Genomic DNA, 26,580 nt, shown 5'->3' on the forward strand with positions numbered 1-26,580 from the left:
TGCAGAACTCGTGTTTTTCATACTTGTGCACCGTTTTACGCGTAATGAAAGATATTTACAGCTCTTCGTTTTCGAGCAAGACACGCATGCCGTTTTCCTAGAGGGCTTCTAAATAGCTGTTGGCTTACGTCGTCTCTGGTTTTTGTGTTTTGTGGTAAATGGCATACTTGGGTCTTCTAACATCAATCGTCACTTGCTGCCTTGTCGCGTGGAGTTTTCTGCGCTTCTTGTATCTGAAATCTCAGATCGGAGGTAATAAACAGCCGCGATCTGATATTGCTGGGGATGACAGAGTCATCGGGGATATATGACGTCATATCTATGATTATGCCAAGAGGCAGATTCCTGATGCTTACAAAGTAAGTTAAGATACTCGTTCCGGTTTCCTGAGGAGTTATTATGTTCTTCGTTCGCGCTTTATTTTTTTTATTCCATGCTTAGGTAAGTGCGTGTTCAAAAAGGATTGGCTATCATCTTCACTGCTGTTAACGGCAACAGTGGCGCCAGAGAGAGCGACCATGGGCAAATGGAGCTAGTGGAAACCATTGCGGCAGCGATTCAGAAAACATCCCTCGTCACACAAGTGTGCGCTCGCATGTCTTTTCCGGACGGTGACGGAAGGGACGCACGTCCTAATGCGAATGGCTGTTTTGAGAAATGCTGGCAGATTAATTTCTTATATGGACCCCAACGCCGTCCTTCCTACCGAATATCTACGCCGGGCGATCCATCACCGTTGTTTTCCTTGCTCTGCCGCCCCTCGCTGTCGTCGTGCTGCCTCTCTCCTTTCCTTTTCTCTCTCCCTTTTGTTTCGCCGCGCTCGAAGTTGGCCGGGATGGCAAAGAGCGTTCGGACCCGGCCGTGCACTGTCATTGCGCACTCCACGGAAGGAAAGGCCGTCTGTAAATGCCGGGTTTCCTCGAAATCTTTCAAAATAGATGCTGTCACCGTGTCTATACGCCGCATGCGATGCCTCCCACCCGCCCCCTTCCCCCTCCCTGCGTTCTGCTCAGTTCCTTTATCGCATTGCAGTGTTCTAGCCGCTTCCTGCCACTTCCTTCATGCGACCGCCTTTTTACTCTCTTTCTTTTTTCACCCCCGGGATTAAAGTGGCGCAGCAGAACAACTTCTACGCTCGACAGCGCGACGTTCTGCCAGATTCGGCCTATGCTTACCTTCATCACTGTAGCGCAGATTTTTATTTCCGGGAGCATTTCCCTTCTCTTTTCCTCGGCCCCTACCCGCTGGGCCCTGCGCTCAGCACGCATTCTTTTTCTTCTCTTTTCCGCGGTATATTGGGGACGCCGAGGTTTGATAGACGTCTTGTCGACGAACTTGGAGGTGGTTTCGGAGTTTAATCTTGCCATCTAGGTTTTCTTGCGCGAGTTTTTACGGGCGACGCGCTGGGCCCCATTCACGTTTGTCTCGATGCGAGAGGGTGGCTTTCAAATCTCTCAGGAGTATGAGTTTTCGAAAGTGGTATAGATAACAAAGGCGCTGCGAGATGAGCGCCTCTCTCTTCTTTCTGCGGGCTGCTCTTTTCTTTTTCTCTTGGTGAAAGAAGAGGGAGGAAACCAGTTGTCGCTGAGCTCTTCACACCAGCACTTCGCTTCTTAAAGCGCACGCGTTTAAGCGAGTGCACTGTCGTTACTTGTTTTATTTTTTCTTTCTTCCCTCTTTCACTCACACGGCGTGTTGCTGGATATGTGGCTTGGAAGTCTCCAGAGGCTGTTTCTTCATATCGAGTTCGTCTCGTAGAGGAACGGAGTCAGGGTAAAATGGATATAGTTGCCTTTTTGAGGAGTCGTGCCTAGCGGTAGTATTAAATTCTTTTTATTGCCCCGTCCTCTGGCACGGATCCAGCAGTGATTGTGTGTCCGTTGCAGGCAGTCTTCCCAGTGTGTGAATATATCTCGCATGCGCAGCAAATAAATATTTCGTCTCTTCGGAGAGGAAATGAGATTTCGACTAGAGGGCCAAATTTTCCTCAGGTGCCGATTAAGAGCCAGAAGTGGCACCATTACTCTGAGGCGCTTTTGTCATGTAAACAGAGAAACATTGTTGTCTGTTTCGCAGCAAAAGGAAATAAGTATGATAATAGGTCTGTTGAGTTTTTCGTCTTGTAGCATTTCATTTTTAGAAATTTTGAGGCTGCTACGCGCTCTCTGCACGGTGTGTTGACGAGCTGCAGCATCCTCTATTAGCACCAGCAGCAATGCACTCATATGAATGTGTGACAGCACAGTAAGAAAAATACGCGCAACAAATAAATAAAGCTGAACTGGCCGTGCTTGTGCAAGGGTCTTCTAAGTGTTTTCATAAAGCTTGGCGTTCTGTGTCGACAGCTCTGGTTAAATAACTATGGCATGTGGGAAGTTGCTGTCGCTGTGCCGTGTGCTGCTGCAATTAGCTGCGGTGTACATTTTATGCAGAAAGCGCATTTGCCGCAATGTAAGGATAAAAACGGGCCAAGACCAAGGGATAAAAGAGCTGCCCAAATGAAACGCCGTTTTTTGAAGGCATTTCCTCGGGTGCACCGATGCGGAGAACGCCACTTGACCCTAACGTTGAAGCACCGTACGGGGCCAGAGAGCAAGGAATAGAACCTCCGTGCAGCGTGTTTGGAAAGTAGTGGACCGAGAGAACGTGTACATTCAACAGAGTTATAATTGGTAACATAGTTTTTTCTGCAAATAGAATAATGATGTTGATAGCGAACACCTCCAGTGGACCCATATACACTTCGCCCTTGTTTATCTGTGATTCACCTTTTCTTTAACTGGGGACTATTTAAGTTCTCTAACTTTTAAACGAAGTGTCGTCCCATCTGTGAATTCAGTGAATGGTTAGCATCTGGCGACATTCTTCTGGCTACGCTTGCTCGAACAAGCTGAGCAATCTAATGATATAAGTACGGCCAAGATTTTTCTCATTGCTTAATGAAAGCTCCTCCTAGACGCCGAATCCACAATTGCCCTGGGCAGGTCGAGCGCACACAGATTGAGGGAGATCCAGCCAAACTTTAGTATCAATCTTATTCGGCAAGTCTATCTTGCCTTCCGCTGATGCCTAACTTGTCAAGATGTAGTCGTTACGGACACAGATGTGAACGAAGGCACCTTTGCAATTGCTGTGTTGTGTTGGGTCTTATGGCGCATACTCAACTGATGCCATCATGCACCGAACACATGGCTGAGGCCTATGGGATTGTAATAATCATTACTTTTCCGAAGGCTTCACACAGGACCCTATTTTTTTTACTTTCTGTCGCAGTGCAACGGTAAGTGAAAAGGTCATAGTGAACTACACAAAAGTGCGCTTACCAATTTAAAACATGAAACTGCCGTTAGATCACATACTGCATAATTTCATGTCTTAGTATATTAAATGCGAAATTCGAGAGATGGGCATGTAAGAAATGGCAAAGCGAGTGCCAAGTCGCTTATGATTATGATTTGATTGTAGTGGTGCAATGGTAGCTTGGACAAAGGGTGCCGTTGCAACCGTTTGCACAAAGAGGGGGTCTCGACTATCCAAGCATTTCGCCCTGGATTAAGCCGAACACCAGGCCAGGGGAAAGGTTGCTCCCATTGTGTCACCGTGGGTAAACCCGGCGGCACTGGTGATCGAACCCCTAACCTCACGCACATGAGGCAGATGCTGAACTACTAGGCTACCACTGCGGCTGCTCGTTAGCATCTCTCGCATAACCCCAATAATCTTTTTACTTAATTTAGCTTCACTTTACGAATGTGGCTGCGTTGCCGAGTATGCAGTAGAACTTTAGGTATGCGGTGAAAAATCACTTCGAAGCAAATCGGAAATAGCGTCATGGATACAAGACAAATAAGGAAGAGAACAAAACAGGGCGCACTGCGCTATTTCATTGTTTTGCCAAAAATAAAAAAGAAAGCGGGTTTTCGTGCATCTGGATTGTTCGTTCGACCGAGTGTTAATAATGCGACTCAACTCCTTCGTTCCAAAGTAAATCTGTTCTGAAAAATTCCATGCAGTAGCATTTTTCAAGAGTACATTGTAAAGCCACGGACTTATAATCGCAAACTTTTTTTTTCGCGTCAGCGCTCACGTACAACTATAGGAGCGAACGCTGTCTATAAGTTATCTCCGATCACTATGCTGCTCTGAGCAACTTATGGGATCACACTCCGCGCTGTTTCTCAGACTCCGCTCGGCGCTTACGGGCGGTGCGAAGGCGCGCGCCAATCCTGTGGACGTGCACGACGGCTCCCTTCTCTCGAAGTGCAGCGACAATAAACTGGCAATCATACGCGATAGACGAGAAACGAGGAAACAAGAGGAAAACGGGACTGCAAAGAGGCAAACGCTTGGGTTCTAACACTTTTCCCCCGCCGAGGCTTCCGCTTCCCCGGCGCATGCAGATTGGCCTCGATGCGATTGCCGCAGTGGAAGCACGCCGCCACGTGAGCGCCTATTGGCTTCGGGCGTTTAGCTAATGCCCTTTTTCTGTATCGACTTGTCCGCTCGGTCAAGCAGAATTTGTTGAAGCCTGCCTTCTGGGCTGGGGGTCCCGAACGCCTGCCTTTCCTTCTCCTTCTTCTCTTTCTCCCTCGCCGACTTCCCGTTGGCTTTTCTCCCCTTTCCGTCTCCCGTAGCCGGCCTTTCACCGCATTCGCTGTTGCCGAAGAAGGATCGCAGACGAAATCTTGTCAGCACCTCGGGCGTGAAATCCGTTTTTGTGGACGGAGCGATGAAAAAACGACCGCTTCCAGCTTCGCTAAAGTTGCTGCCGCTGAAGCAACATCAAATTGCAAACAAGGAATGACGGGATTACAGAGATACGTGTGTTTCCTTGTCTTATCTCCTTTTCCATTGCAAAGGCCTTATTTCAAAGCACCTGCAAAACGGGAAATGAAGCACGTCTTTTCGAATAACGTGGCGTCTGCCTCGCAGAGCGCATGGCACTTTACTGCAATTCGAGCGGATATTTCGCGAAGAAATCATGGTAATTGCAGTGATGTTATGGGGGAAGCATGAAGAACAAGGTGTGAACCGTGAGTGCGCAAACCTTTGCTGTATTTTCGAACGCGAAAGCAAAAAATAGCCCATTAACCCGTCTGTGCTCGGAACTTATGCGTGCTGCAGGAATTTAAGCAAATAAAATGCATGTAGATATCTAAAGCTACTGCGTGGTCAAGTAAAGTTATCCTCTTCTACCACGACTGGCTGGAAGAAAAACAACGTTAAGGAGTAAAAAAAAAAGTCATAATATTTTTTCTTTCGTTTCAAATGCGGGATTAAGCAGGATTAAGCACTTTATTTTGGAACATACAGGCTATGGTAGAGTCAGAGCGTTGTCACTGGTCAGTGTGAATTCTCTAGAGACATAATCAAAAAGATACACACCCCGCCGCGGTGGCTCAGTGGCTACGGCGCTCGGCTGCTGACCCGAAAGACGCGGGTTCAATCCCGGCCGCGGAGGCTGAATTTCGATGGAGGCGAAATTGTAGAGGCCCGTGTACTGTGCGATGTCAGTGCACGTTAAAGAACCCCAGGTGGTCGAAATTTCCGGAGCCCTTCACTACGGTGTCCCTCATAGCCTGAGTCGCTTTGGGACGTTAAGCCCCAATAAACCAAACCAAAAAGATACACTTAAGTTGCCTCCTTTTACGGACATCAAACTTGAGCCTTTCATCGCGGGTTGAACTTCCCCTGCACTTCACTCAAGGATGCAACGTACACAAGTGCATTCCAATCACCTGCTCGTTAAGTGGTCACGCACGAGTTTGACAGCTTGAAGCCTTCGCTGCACAGGACCTGTTCACGGCTTAGACGCACAAAACGCAGGTTTTGTGAACCGAACAACACCGCTACAGCTCGGGGAAGTGTCGACACTTAATGCGGACCAGAATTTTGAGGTCTCTGCGTTGCTTATTTTCTGAACGCCTCCACGCCAGATATTGTAAAGTTTTCGGGCCGGCACACATTTCAGCACAATGGCCATATACTCGTTAGCTGTTTCCTAATTGATATTTCATCCCCCGTGGTACGCTCATGCAGTTCTTTTTTATTCTTTAAAAAAACTTAGGAGACCCCTTTGTCGGGCTTCTCACTTGTGGACGTCTGCGCTCTCACAATCAATCATAAAATTTTAGAAACGAACAACAGCTAGTATAACCAGGGGCTGTATTTAATAAACACTTCTTTCCGATTCTTTCTTTCGCCATTCTGCCTTTGGTAAGTGTGACCAGTGACGTCATGGCTGATAGCTCAACAAGCAGTGTCAATGGCTAGCCCTGGCATCGAAGGCGAAGCCCACCGACAGCAAGGAAGGAAAAGAATTGACCGTGAATGAAAAAAATAGTAGTTCTAAAATACAGTCCCATAACACAATTTTGTTTGGTTTGCCGGCACTGGAAGAAGGAAGAAGATGCACAAGAATGGGAAGAGAGAAAGGAAAGAGGCGGATGCTCAGTAATGGACGCGAGAAACATGCAGCACTGTCGCAACTTGTCACGCAAGCGTGACGCTTCCAGAAAGCGGGGTAATCCATGGCATCGGAGCTGGCGATCGCCACACCATCGTCCAAGAATTCTGCTGTCCTTGAAAAGGCGCTTGTCAAAGCGGTCACGTGGACAATAGAATGCTTAGGTTCCTGCGGCAAGTCGAAGGCACATTGTGTAGCATGTCTACCTTGTAGAGCCCTTCGTTTGCGAGTGTTATTTTTTCTTGAATTTAGGAGTTGAAAATGGGTGATGCATTTTTAAGTGATTTCCGGTAGAAATCGAGCGATTCAGGAAAATGTTCAATAATTCGAGATTTTCCGGGCAATTTCCTGCCACACTATTTTGAGATGCATAAATAAATTAATATACGATGAGCTCTCGTTTCTGGGTGGTACGGAAAATACTCTTTTTTCCCTATTTAATATGCATTATATTGAAAACTATTTAAATATCAGAGATTTTTTCCTTTCAATAATTAAAATTATTTCATCACTCCGTCACTATCTTCAGAGCAGTACTTCTTCATATGTTCAAGACTTGCTTTCCTTTTTTTGTACGCTGCGAAAAGATCCAACATAACAGCGACTATTTTAAGCGCTTAAGAGCCTTGGAGCAGACGTCGATAGCGTGGGTAGCTGCTTACAAAGATGCCAACAAGGCGTCTGGTCGGAAGCTGTGTTTTTCCCTCTGGCTTCGAAAACGTACTCCACGAACTTATTAGCCGAATAAATTAACCTAATCATGCATTAAAAGCATTACAAAAAGTTTGAAAGCATCATTTAACTGAAAACTATTCCCTGGAACAAACGCAAGATATTCGCGAATTCGTTAGCGGTATTTTCTGCCTTTTGCGTTGGAAAACCATTCTCTTTAGATGGTGCGTTTTCATCTAGGAATCGGGTTTAAACAGGTTGAAAAGAAATATCTTCGGGGTGCAAGAATCGGGTAAAAACCCGTAAACGAAGGGCCTTATGCATACGCGCTCCGAGTTTAATGCTCCAACCAACACCCGGGCTACCAGGAAGGCTACGGCAGGCTAGTGGCAGGCTACGGGTTCGTTTTTTTACCACATGGGACCACATGCTCCAAAGACTCAGCACTCAATTGCATATTTCACTTTACCTCCATTGAACTGCGACTTTGTCTGTATGGGTATCGAAAAAGCTAGTCGTATTCGCCGAGCAGTGGCAGAGCTTTGCCCAGGAATGTAAAAGAATGTAGAAGAATCTACATGAATGTGCACATGAATGTAAAGTGGATACCGTTGTCAGTGGTACGATTCCTGACGCACTAGTAAGGTTAGCGCAGCCGGAAGATTGGGAGGAAAGATATTGGTCAGACCCCGTCGCTGGGAGAGGGCTTCCTGAACATAATCTAAGTGCTCCACAGAAAAATCAATGTCAATTCACGCAGACGGGGGGAAAAAAAAGTATTGGAGCGCTAACTTCAACTGAATAGTACGTGTGGGCTATCGCCTTGCGTGCACGCCTTCGTGGCTCGATAACTTCCCTTGCGAGCCGTTGGTCACGTCACTTGAGCTGAGAACTGTTCATTTCGTGAAATAAGGCACCCACCCATAGCTTCGACCAACTCACGTCGAGATGATAGCCCTCAGCTTCTCCCACGGTGTTATGTTACCTGCGCTGATCGATCGACACTTATTTATGCCTAGCATAGTCTTTGCAGCAAGATAAGGGGACTGATAAGCAATGACAACTGAGCATGAAACACACTTTTTGGTGCTGGTTCCGTAGACATAGTCCTGTAAGAAAGATTGTTTTGCTTTTCTTGGTATTTCTTCTCGCCGTACCAAATAACTCTGCGAGGTCGGCGCCACTGGGACAGTCGATCCATTGACTAACAGTGAAATAATCGAATTTTAATATAAAGTGAATAGACTGTTCCCCTCGGAGGTGTAAGAATCATTTTACAAAGACTCATAATCATTTCTAGGCCAAGAGACATCACACAATAAACACGCCGCTGACTGTTTAGTTTTACTTCAGGTTTGCCTACACCAAGGACGAAAGGTATAGCCGGAACCTTCATTTTCCGGCTTTGAGGTTAGTTTGGGGAAGAGATGTTACTCATGTTTCGGTTTCTTCAAGAGGCCACCAGGGGCAGAACTACTCAAGGGTTAATTATACACTCCGGCTACAGCAGACAATAGGTTTACAAAAGCTCGAATGAACGCGATGATAACATTTCTGTAGGGGGAAAAGAAAGCGGCAGAGACTGCATACCGCTTGCGCAGTGGGAACTGTTTGTTTAGCTCCATTATCATGCATCTTGGAAAATTAAGCGGGTCGATACCCGGAGGGCCGGCTAAGTGAGCGTGGCTGCACCACACCCTGAGCTGCAGTTGGTCATTATGGGCAGCATTGTCCGGCTTTCGACTGGACACCGGTGTTTGTCAGCCGCCAAATGCTGGGCAGAGTTAGCCAGCAGCTGACGCGAGAAATTATCGAGGCGCGCGACAAAAATATTGGCGGAAGGCTAATTGTACGTGCTTCAGTCGATTTCTTTATCTAAGGTGCGGATCGTTCTGGCGATGGCACAACGGAGGAGCCAGTGCTCGAGGATCGGTCCAGACACTTTTGATGCTTTCTTTAGGTGCTTTGATAGCTGCATGCCTGCGCATAAATTGTTGGTGAAGTAACCAAGATACAGTTCATGTGTGCGCTGCTGGAATATTTTTGGACACGTTTTCTAGCGCTGTTGTTTCCGCTATTATGCACCATTAGCACACTCAATATTACGCGTATGCGTGCAAGCATGAGGACAAAAAAAAGCTTCATGCGTGCAAGCCTGTTTATATGGCCTACACGCGGTTACATAGAGCATGCATTCCGGTGCGAATCGTGTGTTTTCATCCAGAAGCTCTTGTCCCAGCATAGGGGAGTATTGGCGCATAGCGTATGGCTCTGCGGATTAAAAGATAAGAATTTGAAGCCACCCCGAGCGCAATAAACATTACAGTAAACACCAAAGAGCAATTTCATGTTGGCTTGCCGGAATACTGCAGGTAGACATGATCCTTGTTTCGTGAATTACACAAGAAATTGGGCGTCGTGATTTGTTTTGTGTAGCAATAGGTAAAGTCCGTATTATTTCCGTTTCTTTTTTTTTTCAGTACATTTCGCTAAGACCGTAGGTGGGGTTTAACTTCTAGAAGCTGCATGGTGGTTATGACTCACCAGTGACGACGTAGTGTAGAGCTTCGAAATAATTTCGTACAGCTGCGGTTCTTAAACGTGCTCCGACGTCACGCAGCACACGGGCGTTTTCGCATTTTGCCTCCATTCAAATGCGGATGCCATGGTCGTGGTTCCACCCCACGACTTTCGGCTCAGCAGCCGAACGCTACGGCTTATAAGCCACTGCCGTTGGGGAAAATCTAAAATAAATACACAAGGCTGGCAACATGCGCATTGCTATCGAATTCAGCCTTGTGACGCGTCTACCCTGATACTTGCTTGACACTGTGTTCTTTCTCACTGAAAGTCGCCGTTTGCCTGTAATCAACAGTAACGTGTCGTTAACTCGTCGTACTAACAAAAAAAAAATTTTTGCATGTTTGTTTGTTAACCATCCACATCGTAGAACAAGACCGAATCGCATAAAAAATAGTAGCATTTACTGCGGCGGCCACGTTTTCCGAGCGAACAGCATTTGCCCGGCTACGTAAGGTGTGTGTGTTCTAACCTTAGACAGCGATTCTCAAATGTTTTCTCTTATTTAGATTCCGCCATTCCTCACCAAGTTATTAAAATTTTACATGATTGCGCCCTATGTTCTCATTCTTCGAAGCTCCCGCGTTTTGGTAGCCCTGCTTTCCTAGTAACGAATTTGATCTGTTGTTTCACATTCAGCCCACCTCATTCTGCACCTTTATTCTTAATTCTCTTCGCTTAAACTTGAATCTGAACACACCCTAGCTCGATTCAAGTAGTGAGCCAAGCAGTGCGGAGCAGCAAAAGTAGAGATCCTCAAATCCCATCCCCCAATCAGAAGTGAAATAAACCCACTCACTCACACAAAGCGGCAGTGCGTAGTAATAAGAAGGTGTGCGGGCTTCCATTGTGAACCCACAAAAAAGGACGAGGCCATTTTCGAGCGCTGATAAAGAGGTCATTATCAAGTTCATATTCTAGATTCTGCCGGTGCCTTTGAATATAAGCATCCGATAAGTGCTCAGCAGACTGCGTCGCACTGATTTTGTGCGGAAAGGGTGTGTGTGTGTGTGTGTGTGGGGGGGGGGGGGGGGGGGGTTGCTTTGCTATAGCGTTCTCGTTCCAATGTTTTGCTTTCGCATCGTGGAGGGGCTCGAACGAGAGACTATAACGCGAACCAAGGGTGAAATGAAGGGAGGCACCAAGAGTGAAGGCGTGTCGACGCCGATTGCTTTTGTTGGAACTCATTTCGTCGGCGCAATCCTCGCGCAAACACGAGTGCGTCCATTAATTAGGATGTGTTCGCAGGGGGGCTTGAAACGAGGCGCGGGTGGCGTTATTATCCTGGCGAGAATTTGGGCCTGGAGCTGTACATCGGAGGCGTACAGTTGGAAAGAAGAATAAGAATAAAACAAAACAAAAAAAGACGCCCATGAATTAATAGAATATTTGATGGCTCCGTGTAGTACCGAATGTGAGCAAGTTGGTTGGTTGGTTGGTTGGTTGCGACTGAGAGAGTGCAGGAATGCACAAAAAGAGGAGAGAGAGAAATTGGTGTATGGTGCAGTAAAAGAGACTACGAGTAAGAGCAAAATGATGGAAGTCTGCTCGTGAGACCATCTGTGCGCGTTATTCTGTCAGCAGTGCTCTTATCTCTGTCGTCAGAGAATGCGAAACGCGTCTTTTGAACTTTGGACGCTTTCAATTTCGTGGTAAAAAAATCTAAAGATCGAAGCCTCGTAAATCTTTTTCAATATGTTCTAATGATTTTCAGTGCGCTGTCTGTTTATGAGGGCAAGCTTAATCGCATCTCTTTCTAATTTAGCGGGGAATGCGATTAAGTTTTCTGGGATTTCAGAGGGCCGCGCAACAATATTCGCAAGTTCCCACTTTGCTCCAGAAATTCAAACAAAATTACATTGTGCAATGTAGCATGTACTTTCTTTTTTTATTTGTAAGTGTTTCAGATTGCTTTCTTGTACACTTAGCTCCCGCTGGGAAATTAACACTCGCCAGCGTACTGGGAGAAATTCTGCAGTTGTGTTGCTTATGTGCTGCTCTTATGTCTATCGAGCAAAAAATCGAGTTTTCAATTCTTGTTTTTGCGCGCGCGCGCAAACACACACACACACACACACACACACACACACACACACACACACACACACACACACACACACACACACACACACACACACACACACACACACACGCACTCACACACGCACACACACACACACACACACGCACGCACGCACACACGCACACACGCACACGCACACGCACACGCACGCACACACACGCACGCACGCACACGCACACGCACACGCACACACACGCACACGCAAACGCACACACACACACACACACACACGCACGCACACACACACACACACGCACACGCACGCACACACACGCACGCACACGCACGCACACACACGCACACGCACACGCACGCACACACACGCACACGCACACGCACGCACGCACGCACACACACGCGCGCGGACACCTTCTCAGCTAATAATTTGTTTACGCATCAAGAACTTACTTGCTCTCATAGATCAACAAGACTTGTTAAAAGAGTTTTCTTTACAGAAACATTTTTAGAGAGAAGGGGTCCTGTCAAGGAAAAAGCTAGCAAGGTAAAACAAGAGCGCACTGTGTCAGGCGGAAAAGACCTGAAGTGGAAGCAATGCCTGCATAATCTAATTACACAACAGAGTCCCACACGAGAAGTAAAAACAATAGCCTAGCCAGCATGGGGACTGGAGCTTTGTGGGGTACGAGAATTCGAAGAGCCCAGTAGAGCAGGTCATCTGAGCCTGGCAGTTCTAGCCGTCTGAAAAAATAAGGTAGAAGATGATTGTGACTCGGCAAAAGGCTTTTAGGCCAGGCATTGACCTGAAAGTGCCACGCAGTGCAGCGCTCGTGTCGTCGTGTTCTCTTCTGCGTCCGTGTGTCATTCTGCGCTATTCTGTAAAGGATGAATTACCAACAAGCCTGGTCTTCTCTCTTAGAGGTCTTCGTTTGCGTTCGTTAGCGCTCGTAAGGTACTAGCTGGCGCGGACGAGCTGTCAAGGCTCTAAATAGAAATTGAACCTTCGCTGAGGCTACCGAGAGGGAAGCATCCGGGGTCGGCACGTCCGCGTTGGTATGTTGCGTCTCGGCCCTGTATTGAATGTGGTACCTGTATCAGCTTAGGGATACAGCCCACCTCTGAATACGGGCCGACGCTATTGGAGGCACTGGTCTATCTTCTCGTATATAACTCCCACTAGCGGTTGATGGTCCGTTACCAGCACAAACTCCCGGCCCAGCAGGTAATCCCGAAACTTTGCTACTCCGAACACCAGTGCCAGAGCATCCCTCTCCAAATGTAAATAGTTCAGTTCGGCGGATGTTAACGTGCGTGAACGGAAAGCAACGACGGGCTTGTCTAGCTTGCCCAGCCTGACGGGTTGGTCGGGGTCGAAACTAACGAGCTCCGAAAATGTTGTTTAGCCTAAATACGAATTTTCCTGCTGTGTTCCCTGCCGCCATTTCTGCTCTTTCTCAATGAGTCGATACAATAGAGCCAACAACGTAGACATATGTGGCAGGAGCCGATGATAGTAGGAGTGCAGGCCCAAAAACGAGCATAGTTAGCTTAAATTCGTGGGCCGTGGTGAATCCCGCATCGCGGCTAGGTTCTTTTCAAGTGGGAGCAAGCCATCTACGTCGATGCGATGGCCCAAGTAGGCGATTGAGTCTTTACAGAAATGACATTTGAGAGCTTTCACGTTAACACCTTTTCTTGTAGACTGCGCACAGCGTCCCGGAGGGCCAAGTCGTTACCATCCTGAGGTTCAGCTATCAAAACACCGTCTTAAGTACACTTGCGCGGCATTAAGGCCAGCCAGGATGGTTTCCATGCACCGTTGAAAAATCGCGGGAGCCTAGGCAACACCAAAAGGAAGCCGGTTGTAGCAGAGCAACCCTTCGTGAGTGTTGATCACAGCCAGTTTCTTCACTTACTCATCCAACAGGAGCTGGTTATGTGCATCTTTAAGGTCCAAAGTGGTGAAAAGAGATCCCCAGCGAAGCGACGCAAAAATGTCCTCGATGTTTGGCGGTGGGTACTGTTCGGTTATGCAGACAGCATTTATGGCAGTCTTGAAATCGCCGCAGATCCGAATGAACCCATCTTTCTTCAAAACTGGCACGATTGGCGCTGCCCACTCCGAGTGCGCAATTGCTGATAATATGCCTTCATTCACTAAACGGTCCAGCTCTGCTTTCACTTTGCCACGAAGAGCATAAGGTATCGGCCATCCTTTGTGGAACTTCGGTTGGGCGCCATCTCGGCTGGGCGCCGCACTCCTCGTCGCCACTGTTGTAGCAGGTGGCACAGTGAAGAAGCTGGTTCGAGGGCAAACGCAGGACTACTTTATTTTGCATACAATGAACTACATATAGGCTGCTTTCATGATGACGTAACGCAAAAGAACCAATCACATTTGACATGTGTCTTAGCAGTGCGTAATATCAGGATCGAATCCCGATAACGATGCCTCTTGGCCCAGATGCAGTTTCGGCCCACAAAAACTGTAATTTTTTTCTCTCAACAAAAAGGCGTAGTCAGAGATAATGCCGACACGATTGATCTGCTGTTGCTCGTGCGAATTCAAAGCGACAGGCGCCAAGGGAGCGCTTGCTTTGTCAAGGTGTTTCGGTGAGTTTAGGTTCTCGGAGCTCACGTAAGGGTTCGGCTAAAGAAAGTAAAATAAAAACTCTAAGCACTACGTGGAGCACCTTCACGAAGAGTTGGTTTAAAAAACGAAATAGAATTTGTCTTGAGAGTTACTGAAGTTCCTCGTCGATTGTCACAGATTTGTTGCGCTGTAATTTGTGGAAATTTGGAGACCGTTTCTCACTAGTCGCTTGGAAACTGCGCGGTTATTGCAGTAGACTCAGCGAGCGACACCTGCCTGTAGATGCGCGATCTTCCGTGACAAGCGTTCGGTACGCCGCTTCTGTATTGCTACCCTCTCCGAATGCCTACGCGCGGCAGTGCGCTGACATATTATATCCGTGGGTCACTGGTGTGTTCGGAGGTTCATGTGGGCAGTGCATTCTAATTTTGCTTGGATTGATCTATCCTCCTTTCCTTTCCTCCCGGTCTACACACCAGTAGAATAAACTTAAAATTGGTCTTCGGGATCAAGTTCCCGTCAGAGCTATCTGAAATATCACGAGCTTACAGAATACCCGGTCCATATTTATTTCCCATGTTGTAAAAAACAAAACAAATGTGGGATGCTTGTGCACAGCCTTGGCGCCGTTTTGACACAACGCACTTATGAAGGTATGTGGCTGCGTAGACGCGCCAATGGATCACCTGTGCTCCACTAAGACTGGCATGTATTTTCTATACATTCAGCTGTAAGCGTGTGGCGTATAAACCCGGTCTCCATTCATTTTTAGGCGCGCGCAGAAAGTGGCGACGAAGGCGCGGCGTATGCGCAGCAAGTGATGACGTAGACGAGTGCGTATTTTTTCGTTTTCTGTAGATATGGTCTCGAGATGAGTATTTCGTTTTATTTTCTGGCACTTTCTAAGGACGACCAGATGCTTATTTCCATCTCATGAATTCGTCTTGTTTCATTGACAGAGTAGGTTTTCTCAATACCCGAAAAGCAATGTGAACAAGGAATTTAGAATTGACGCCCTTTGAGCCTTGGTTTCATTCGATGGTATGTGCTCTTGGCAGGAGTTTTGTTATTGTTCCACACCTCTTTATACAAGCATTGTGACCACGCTAATCAGTCACCGTAACCATCTGAAATCTTGCCGGTAGATAAGTTTTGATGCACACTGGAATCACAACGCTACAATTCAATGTTTACTTAGGCGGCAAAACAGGTGAGGCCAAAGCTATTCAAGGCGCTGGCCTCCGACCTCTAAGGGCGCTATCTTCAATGGCGCCAGTGCGGCGAAGTTTTCCTTTTATATTACGCGCTCATAGAGCGAACAGGGATGCTGGGATGAACGAAATATTTCTGGTGATTCGCCGGTGTACGGGAAATGTAAGCTGCTGCCAGGCACAAACAGGAGCCAACGAGACCAATAAATTGTTGCTGAGATATGCAGAAGACTTCTCGGGACGTTTGGGCAAAACAGGGCGATACAGCAGCAGAATCATAGTGGGACATAAATAACTCTAGAAGGTCGCAATGTTCGTTCAAGCTTTGTTAACCAAGGGAAGCGGCAAAAACATCTCAAATGCAAAACAAAAGACAAAACAGAGGTGCTGCAGCGAAGGCATGCGTTGGCGAAAAAAAATAGGAGTGGAGGGAAAGCCGAAGCGAAACTAACGGCATGGTGATCCGCGTGTGTTTATGGGATCCGAAGGCAGTTTGTCTCTAGCGAAGCGCTGGACGAGGACGTTGTTTATAACGCAGCCTCCGCGCCGCTAAACCTTGGCCGAATGAGGCGGCGCTGACCTAGAAAGGTGGGGACAGTTTTTGGAGCGGCGCTTTTTCAACGCGTGTGCCCAGGGGGTCTTTCAAATCCTGTTTTATCGAGGCGAGATGTAGGGCGGTGGAAACCGCTGATACGATTTTATGGCGCGTACAGTGCGTGCCCACGGTTCGGTCCCGGCGGTCGGCAGTCACTGGCGTGCTAATGCACTCTACTGCTAGCGGCCAGCAGTAAAGCCTGGTTTCCCTTCCTCCGCTCCAAGGCGCCTGCAGCCGTGTTCTTTCGCCGTTAATTTTTGTTCCCTGCAAGAAGAAGGGGTCGATCAAGATGAATGGGGATTAATGTACTGCGAAGCGACCCTTGATACGGTGCAACACTGGCGACCGGCAAGGCCGCCGTGCACGCGGGGGACCAGCGGTGTGGCTGGGAACGAGAAAAGAACAAAGGGCCCCGCAGAAGAAAGTTGTGGGGGCGAAGCGGAAGTCTCCGCGAATGATGCAGGGTTCGGTGACCTTGTTCTTAACGCCTGGTTGACTGACTGCAGCGTCGTTGCTCCGCCGTGAAGACAAAGCGGACCAGGCGACTGGGCCAATCCCTCCGGCGGCGGCGCTGCTGCTGCAAAAGCGAGGCTTTATTCGCGCCAGTGCGGTCTCCATCTGAGTGGAACGGGCCGCCCAGTTTCTGTGACTGATTGGAGCGGGCAAACCTTTGTTCTTGGCGAGGTCGCTTTTTGGGAGCTTCTCCTGCAACGTCGTCCGCGGTTCCATCGGACGGTGCGTCCTTGGGGGCCAGAGGCAGCAAAAGGAACGCGCAACGGGGCCGTAATCCCACACAACTTCCTAATCGCGTGGCCCCGTCCCCGGGATGATGGGTGGTTGTGATGAGCCCTGGGCATGCGAATGGAACAGAGAGGAGCAGACATACGGAGAGGAACCGCGAGAGCGGCTGCTACAGGGCGAACGAAATGGACGCCCCTCCCACTGAGATGACAAAACGCTGCGCGCTAGGAGAGCAGAGAACTAACATTCCGGACAAGGTAGTACATGCTTTGGGGCCAGCTATGACCAGTTCAAACTTCCCTGAATTTCTTTTGCGCGTTGAGGACATTGTATGTCTAAGTGATGACCATAGTAGGGAGACTCCAAATATGGCCCTTGAATACCTTCGGGTCCTTTGTCCATTCACTACCTCGCCTCTGTAATACGCAATTAGTTATTACATTGGCGCAGTATTCATTCGACATTGGCTCCTCTGCCTCTGCCACGGCATGTCATACTATAAACAGTACATATACCCAGCAATTCTGGAACAAAAGCGATTTTGAGCGGGAAACCGTTTATGAGCGAAATTTTTTCATAAAATGGAAGATTTCACTATAACAGTCCATATGTCCGCAGATCACCTGACGACAGTCTTACATTTTTTTTTTCTATTAACGTTTTTGCAGTAGTCAAATGTGTTGCCCGTTGGTTTTCTGCGGCAGTCTTAACTGTTCAATTCACTGTTCAGTTAACACTTTAAAAGAAAGATTTGGCTGCCTATCAGAAGAATAGACCATTACCTACAATATTTACATGACAGTAACTTACAATTTTCAAATTTTCTATTTTTTGCCCGCGAAAGTTGGACTTGAATAATCAAAATATTTCCAAAAGTCTACAGAGATCGACCAAATATTTCTAACACGTGATTAACCTTAGTGAATAAAAAATAACCCGCAAGAATAGAATAAATCTTGCCTGGGTACTCTAATTTATTACGTTCGTGAAGCCAGCTGCTCCAATGATGGGCCCTGCCAATCCGTTACAGGCACATCTGACCGACAAACTACCCAGTCCATTTTGCATACCTGAGAGTTTTTCCTTGATTGCATGAATATTAAGGCATGTCGGCGCCTCGTAGCTATGTAGAATGCTTCTTGTCTAGTTAGCCGAATATCACTGTAAGCAATACAGGTACAGCCTTTGTCAAAAGTTTTAAGCCCAGGGGGTTTGGTTCTGAGCCTCACTGTGTGGTTCGTGATGCATCTCCAGCGCTCCAAATTTCCTCTGGGTAAGAAGATTTCTGGTTCTGTCTCCTTCAATGGGTAGGACTTCCCAGAAAACTTCAGGAGTCCCACTGCAAGGCTAAGAAGTAGACCCCCTGGGCTCTAAGCTTTTGACAAAGACTGTACTTAGAATTCATAATTGAACATATCAAGCCATAAGTGTGTCTATCACGAATATCATGAAACACTAACTCACGCACGCACGCATACACACTTACCCTGTTCACAGACATGTACGTATATGCCACGTACTAAAAGAGCGTGGAAGTGAGCGCGAGTAAACTTCAATAAAATTCGCGTGCACAGGCAGTTGTAAACGTACGCTCGAGCACGAGAGACTTATTGCGTTCATTATAGAGGTTCACATACAGCGATCTCAAGAACAAGTAATAATTATAGTTCTTTCTGAAGAGGTCAAAGGCGCCACAATCGCTTCTGCACGCAGATCATCACCCTACAGTGCTTTAAATGTTAGTTGTACTCATCGACTAATACGGTTCAAATGTACAAAGAGACTCACGCATACAGTACTTCCGCAATTGACTTTGATGTTGTTCGTTGTGTCGTAGAGTGTCGGACTCTACAGCGAGGGCTCGACTGGAATCGCACGAAGACCCGTTTTTATTCCTTTGACTGTCGTGCATTCCTGCTAGTCAACGCTGGCTTTTTAATTTCCAGTTTGCTCTGTTTTATATCTCCCTTTCCTCATCAGTATACCCTGTTTCATCGGTATTTAGGTGCCCGTGCTCCTTAGGATGTTCGCGTCTTACAAGAAGTGCTTCCGCTCCTATCGTGCGTATACTTTTGTAGCGCTGCTCTAAACTGCGGTAGTATAAGAGAAAAGAATGGCATTAGCTACTTACTAATAAATTCTTCGAAAAAGTGATGTAGAATATGCTAAGAGGCACGCTGCTTTTAAGCATAGCGAAAAAGTAGTAACTGCAGCTGGAAAGGTCGGTGCGACACTGCGGTCCACTTACAGAAGAACGACGCCTCGCACCCACGAACACCGACGAGGCGAACAATGCTGATCATGATGAGTTGTAAGCTGCAAAGTTTCAATCACACTCATTCAGAAGCTGAAAACGCATCCACTACTTTCTGATGGAAAGTCTGCTTATTCGCGTTCTTCTTAGTTTCCTAACTCTTTGTTTTCTCTCAGGCCTTCAGCGAAAATCTTGGAACTCAGCAAAGTGGCATGAAGCTTCCGAAGTGTCCTCCCTTTCAAGGAACCTTCGCACGTTGGTTGCTGGAGGGTCTAATTGAACTGCAAACTTTTTTCGTGCTCCCAGGCACCTTTTTGCGGCACACTGAGCACGTGTAGATTACATTTCAGAAAATGACAAGCCCAATAGTCACCCCCCCCCCCCCCCCCCCAACGGATTAGTTTTCGCTGCAAGAGAGCATGAATAAGAGAAACGTGCGAGCACCTCTCTCGCGCTGCATTCAGTGCCGCAGTCGCCTCTTCTTCTTGCCGGTAGGTTTCGCTGAGACGCCCGACCGATGACTCGCAGGTGCTGACCAAGGACTCTGTGACCGTGTCGGTGGACGCAGTCGTGTACTACCGGGTGCACAATGCGGCGGTGTCCGTCGCCAACGTGGAGAACGCCCACCACAGCACCCGCCTGCTCGCACAGACCACGCTGCGCAATATTCTGGGCACCCGGAACCTGCACGAGATTCTCGCCGACAGGGAGCAGATCTCCAATGCAATGCAGGCAAGGAGGCAGTGGCGAGGCAGGCCGCACATCTTCTCTTCCCGAGGAACAGAGGGACAAAGAGAGTGAGAGGTGTCATGACCAAACGGCTAAGGCCATGAGCTGTGGCCCATAGGGTGGCCGACCCTGCATTGGTTTCATTCTTAAATCTTAAATCATTCGTATATCTGAAAGCAGAATGAACGTGTGTGAGCTACTTAGGGCGGTCAGGGTGAGTGTTCCAACTCTCCCAGCAGAAACGGGATCGTGCTGCTTTTTCTAGCAGCTCAGATGAAAAAAGAAAAATGAGAGAACGGGAGGCGTTCAAAATAGTTTTCAGAAGCACAGATGTTTGAGTCAGTTGGTGTCGATTCAGGTTATAAAAGTTCGCAGCGCTCGTCCTGTCGTGTTTGTATACCCCCTTTGAACCCCGTTTATTTCGCGCTACGAACTTTTCTAGTATAGTTCAAAAATTCTGAGTTAAGTTGTTGGAACTGATATGATGACCAAAAAAGGACCGAAGTATAGGCTAATAAGTTTCATGAATTTCCTGGAAAATAAGCTTTGTGTGCGTAGATGTGCGGTTGCTGAAGTTCATTCAGACCTGCTTCATCTTTCAACGCTCCACAAAAGAAAAAGCAAGCAAAGTGCGCAATGGATTCACCGCTGCGGCAAGGAAAAGAAGGTGCACAGATCCTACATCTGAGAGCGCATTCATGCGTACAAGGACATCATAAAGCTGTGGAACTTTCGGTCTTCTAGTGAAGTTTCGCTTGATTGCATTCCTGCATTCAGGACATCTTGCGTGAGGCCAGGGCTCTGGGGGTGGGAAGGTCTGGGGTGTTCGTGCTCACATCGGTGCGCGGGTGTACCCGTGTTGCCCACGCACAGTTATTACGAAGGCGGAATCCTCGAGAGCAAGACATCTATATCACAGAAGAACTTTGATCGGACAGTCTGCTTTTGCTCATTAACCTTTACTTTAGCTCGGCCTTTTGTATGTGTGAAATAATTGCCTTTCTTGCGTATCGGGAGAGAAGACATGTACCCTCAGCCCATTGCGTGCAGTCCGCACTGAGCGAAACGAAGCGCGTTGCTTCCTCTGACAGTGCTCCTTTTCTTTCCTCGTGCAGAGCGCCCTGGACGAATGCACCGACGCTTGGGGCATAAAGGTAGAGCGGGTGGAAATGTAAGTTGCTCCTCTCCTCACTAAAGTGATTCGCTTCCGCCTTATCCTTTTGACACTTGAAACTGATAGCCTTTGTGAGGTCTGTGAAATTGAATGCTTTTTCGATAGGTTAGATTGCTCTCTGGCCGAGCTTGAGAATTCAGATGGGAGCATTTAGGATATGGACATTTCCAGGACACGTTTATTTTCACCCGTCGCCCCGTCTGACTATTAACTCACTATTCTGCGCATGTTTCACGTGGGCTGCTGTGATTATATCATTACCATTCTTATTTATCGCACGCAGTTTCAAACTGGTGACCCTAGCTTTGGCTTACTAGATTGCTTTACTGCTTTCAGAAGCGTATCTGCGTTGTCCAGATGAGGTTGCCCATAGTATATCCAATACGTAAAGTACGTGGTTATCACCACGGTGATTACCTCTTTGACAAAGGCTGTTGAGTTTTCGGACATATTTTTAAATGAAAAAAAAAATACTGCAATTAAGCGTTTTTTTTTGTTAGTGTGTGTGTGTTTACTCATTAAAGCAGGATACAGTAAAAATAATATTTCTGCTAATAGCAACGCCACCGCTTTATTTCACAGAAAGTCTGCACATGAGTATAACCACTACGAACAGCCATTTCAAGAGCGACGTTCCGTGCGATCTTTTCGTATGCTTCTGCCCCGCGTGAGGCTCACCCGCTGTTTTTCCACAAATTTGCTCACCTCACCGCCTTTCATAATCCTCCCATTCTTTGATACACGCCAGGTTTACAATTCACAAATGAGTTCGCAAGTTTGGTTTCACGATTGGCTAGCGCTTGTAGGAATAGTAGCAAGTGGTAGCCAACTACCAATAGTAGACAACGAGACGAGGCGCCGGCCGACCGAAAGCTGAGGTGCGTATACAACATGGCCTCGTGAATCCGGGCAACACCTGCTGTAGGGCCAAGTTGATCGTCCATACCTCGATGGACCAGAGCAAAGGAACACAACGGACAAAGCGTAGGATGTCGACACGGACGGACGTCCTCCTCCGCCTTTTCCTTAGTGCTCCTTTGCGCTGGTCTATCCAAGTTAACGGAACTTGCAGCAATAACTGCAGTGTGTCTTTTTGGGCGCACGCGCATGCATGTGAAAACGCAGCCGCTATTTTTATTTTAATAAAGAATGAACTGATCGGCTTTGCCATGATTTTCCTGGCTCATATGTAGTCGACGTTCTTGGCATTTTTCCTTTGCAATTGATCATTTCATGGCTGCTGCTTGAGCTAGACATTCAACGATGCGTGCACGTTTTGCAAGTGTTTCTTTTCTGTCCCTCAACATCGCAGCAAGGACGTGCGTTTACCGGTTCAACTGCAGAGAGCCATGGCCGCCGAAGCTGAGGCTGCCAGAGAAGCACGAGCAAAGGTAAACCTCTGGTCCGTCTGGCCGACCATGTAGAGGTGTTTGCGCGGCGAGGGCGAAAGCGAGGCCACTCACGAAAGCGTCGCAGGCGGAACAAAGCGGAAGCAGAGACGCGGGGGGGGGGGGGGGGGGCGTTTCTGGCTCCGCTTCGGACCCGTCGCAGGCTCTGAATGTCCCGTCTCGGCGTCTCCAAGCTCCTCGAAATGATGCTGACGTGACGACAAAGGTTTATGGCTGTTCCCGGTCGATCTGCTTCGAGCATCCTCTCTGGATAAGAGTCTCCGCGGGGTCCCCTTTTTTCTCGATGGCGCAGCGTCCAGCGGCTGCGACCTGACAAACCATGCGGCCCCGGTCCGCAAGGCGCCCATTCCCATGCAAAACGCCCAGCTTCTCTTGGCGGCGACCATTTGAACGCCTTTTTCTTAACGTGACTCCGCTTCCTAATGGTTTCCTCCGGAGCGCCGCAAAGCCCCGCGCGCGAACGTGTCCGCGGATGGCGGTTGCGTACAAGCCCTGCCCCCTCCGCGCCCCGCAGTCGAGATTTGTCCATCGTTAGGCCTAATGAAGGTGTCCGACGGCTGTTAGCGGCTTGCAGCCTCTGGAAAGCTATTATTGGTTTCCATTTCTGCGTTTCCTTCTTCGTCTGATACGGCAAAATAGCGCGGCGAGAAGCTACTTCCGAACGTGCTAATGCGGCTGGCTGCTGCCCGGGCAATCAGCGCGCTTCGTAACTGCTTTCGGAGAGGCCTAACAAGCTCGGCAGCGGGAATGGGCCGCCGTGGTTCGGGCAGGAGAACGGCCGCCGGAGGGATAGCGCTGGCCCGACAAATTGGTTCGCCGAGTGCTTGTTGCCGTTCGGAATTCATAACGGAAACAAATGGCCCACTGTTATCGCCTCGCCGGAAAGACGACGGTAACACGTGGCCGTTCCCCCCCCCCCCCTCCCTCCCCCATCTCGTGCGCCCGTTTACTTTTGTACGCGCTCCGCCCCGGGCGGCGCAGCCCCTGCCAACCGGAGGCCTCGGCCCTCCCTCGGAACGGCCGCACACCCGGTGCCAAGCCGCCGGGCACTCTCTTTATTTATGACCGCCACCAAGCCACATGCTGCCGGCGTAATTTTTCTTTCTCAACTGATACACTGGGAAAAAAAAAATTGCGTGGTTGATTTAGACGATACCGTGCAGCCCCAGAATGCACTGCTTCCGATTTGGGTTGGCGTCATTAATTTCATCTGTCAGCAATTCATATGCAACTCTGCCGGCTAATAGGCGCTTCGGTTTCGCGCGTCGCTTGAATATGCCAAAAATGTCGATATCGCAGGTATAGAGAATTATCCTTGGGCGCAATTTATCCTCGAGCAGGCTGATTTAAATGGATCCGTTAGACACTTCACTCGCTTTTTTTCTTCCAATACGTAGTGAACTTTCACTTTGTATGCTGAAAGTATTGAAGAAACTTCAGGTACTCTTATATTAACCTCTTTGACTGCACAGCCAGAAAACTTTCCGGCACAAGAGTAATCTTGAAATGAATTACTGCGGCTGTCAGAGCCATCTACGTAAGCGTTGTCGATATAGCGCGGAATAAATTATTAAACGTTTCTGTATAAGTAGCCAAATTTTTAAACTGATAAATGCGTTGATGATATGGAAGAACTGATGCTAGGTGAGGCCACTCAGGTCAGGTCTATTTAGCACAATTCACGCTCCGTTATGTACATAGGCAACTCCTCGCCAAGAAAAAACATTATTTAGGAAGGATACAAAAAAAAAGTACGCCATGCTGTCCGGCAAGAAATACAGCTCTTCTTTGATGCCCGCCAACACTTAGAGTAGTATGAATTGCATTTGTAAACAAAACTAGCGTGCTTCCCTTCGCTACACCACTTCACTCCGCAGAATCGAAAAGCCCAGTGCGGTAGCCATGGGGCCCTCATTGTCGCCAATGACCAGCTCAGGCCAGCAAATCAGTGGCTTTATTTTGACAGCTTTTCGCGCGTTAAGACGACTCCTGATTGGCGGGCGCATTTGGATATATCGCCCAAGTGACCGGTCTGAGCGAGTCATGAAACCCTCTTGCTCTCAAGACCTTCGATAGCTCGGCTCCTGATCTGCGGGCACAACAAGCTCTAGCTTTCAGTGCTTTAGTGCCAGGAGATTTTGGGACAGAGCGCGAGTAAACTAACTCTCACAAGCGCCGAGCCCGTACCGGCTGGGCCAAGGTGCTGTTCATGACACTTAGACGACGGTGATCGTGAGACATGAAAAAGTTACCCACCATGCCTCACTCGGGCCACAATCAATCAATCAATCAATCAATCAATCAATCAATCAATCAATCAATCAATCAATCAATCAATCAATCAATCAATCAATCAATCAATCAATCAATCAATCAATCAATCAAATTTCGGACAACATTATATGGTGTCCGCGGGGAGAAACTCAGGAGACTTGGTTGCCTCCTGGCGAGGCCTAACCTCCGCATTACACATCGGAGCAGATGACACGCATCAAACATGTAGATGAAAATAATGAAACAGCAAACAGAGTGGCAAAGAAATTTAGCGAAGTGGCATAGTAAGCAAGGCCTAGACAATAGTTAGGCGGAAAAACACATAGAAAATGCCGCAAACGAACAACAGTAGGGGGTGCGGTAAATACGAACCCACCATTGGTAAGGCGGCAAAAATGCAGAAAAGGGGATGCATTCGCAGAGAAGAGTTTGAAAATAGTAGAGTCAGCGATGGTAAAAGGGACAAAACCGCTGAGTGATGTATGAAACACGCAATATATTCGGTACTTATAACGGGATCTTACATGGAAGCATTCAAAAGGCGACCCATTTTCCTTTTGAATTCGCCAATAGTTGCACTTTCCAGGACACAAGCAATTAATGTTGCATATGTGTTGCATAATAATGTTATTTTGGTGATCTCTAGTCTATGTGCCATTATTAGTGCGAGGCCTAGAACTAAAGGAATTATACGCAAGTTATGTGGGTTTTCTCTATCCAGGTAGGGACGAGAGAAGGACGCCAAGTCTTGTTTTATTTTTTGGTACACTAGCAGTGCTAAGTAATGCATGTACACAGAAAAAAAAGTAACACATTGTAACTGTTAAACATGTTATCAGTAAGAGGATTTTTACCCAACATACGCAAGGCTCTGTTCTGCAAAGCTAACAACCTATATATCTTAATCAGTTTTATTACATGGTCCCCGCACTAAATGACTATAGCAATATGAGAATGAGCAAGGGAAATTATAACTGTTTCTTGACGTGGAATGGAAGAAGAGAACGAAGTGGTTGAATTTCTCCAATCGATCGGAATATTCTTATCCGCACACTATTGACGTGATCGGTCCAGGCCCAGTCACTGCGAAAACAAACTCCAAGAAAGTTGTGAGAATTTGCGTGTGCTTTTTTTTTGTGTTTTTAAAGTATAGTTGAACATGATCCAGACAGTTATATTTAGCATGAAAAAGCACGTATTTTGTTTTCGTAATGTTTAGTTCAAGTTTATTGACAACAAGCCATGTCCGCAGTTCATTAATCCAAGTATTGGATCGATGTTCAAGCAGGCGAAGGCTGGGCCCTGAAAAGAAAACATTAGTGTCAGCAGCGTAGAGGACTATGTTGGATATTGGGTGTATGTTCCCAATATCGTTAATGTACAAAAGAAAAGCAGTGAATCGAGGATAGAGCCTTATGGTACACCGAATATTATTGTACCTGTGTCGGATTTTAGATCCTATAGCCTTGTAGACTGCTTCCGTTCTGTAAGATAGCTTTCCAATAATTATAACGTTCTAGTTTTGCCAATAACATATCATGCCTGACTGAATCATAGGCATAGCGAAATAACAAAATATTCCAATGGTAAAGTTAGAAAGAAGTCTATCTTGTATGTCCAGTAATGCAGTCTGCGTCGATTTACCGGCCTAGAACCCGTGCTGTTCTTTGCATATTATATTCTTTCTGTCTAGGAAAATTTCTAATCTTTTATGTGCCACACGTTCCGCGACTTTAGGAAACAGCGGCAACATCGAGAAAGGCAGATAGTTGTTCAGGTGATTTTTTCTGCCTCCCTCGTAGATTACTCTAAGTCGAGTGGCTTTCATCTTATCAGGGAAG

General features: G+C 47.5%; 1 protein-coding gene across 3 annotated transcripts in view; it reads left to right on the plus strand.

Annotated features, from left to right (window-relative positions):
• Window positions 1-26,580, plus strand: part of LOC149351309 (band 7 protein AGAP004871-like) — a 196,364-nt gene that overhangs the window by 161,639 nt on the left and 8,145 nt on the right. For all 3 annotated transcript variants that reach the window (XM_089580630.1, XM_089580629.1, XM_089580631.1), the window contains 3 exons: window positions 19,682-19,885; window positions 20,998-21,053; window positions 22,369-22,447. In XM_089580630.1, coding sequence (XP_089436756.1) covers window positions 19,682-19,885; window positions 20,998-21,053; window positions 22,369-22,447 — 339 coding nt within the window. The remainder of the gene's footprint in view (window positions 1-19,681; window positions 19,886-20,997; window positions 21,054-22,368; window positions 22,448-26,580) is intronic.

The sequence above is a fragment of the Amblyomma mixtum genome, chromosome 3 (genome assembly GCF_055824585.1).
Source record: "Amblyomma mixtum isolate Tamu chromosome 3, ASM5582458v1, whole genome shotgun sequence".
NCBI lineage: Eukaryota > Metazoa > Arthropoda > Arachnida > Ixodida > Ixodidae > Amblyomma > Amblyomma mixtum.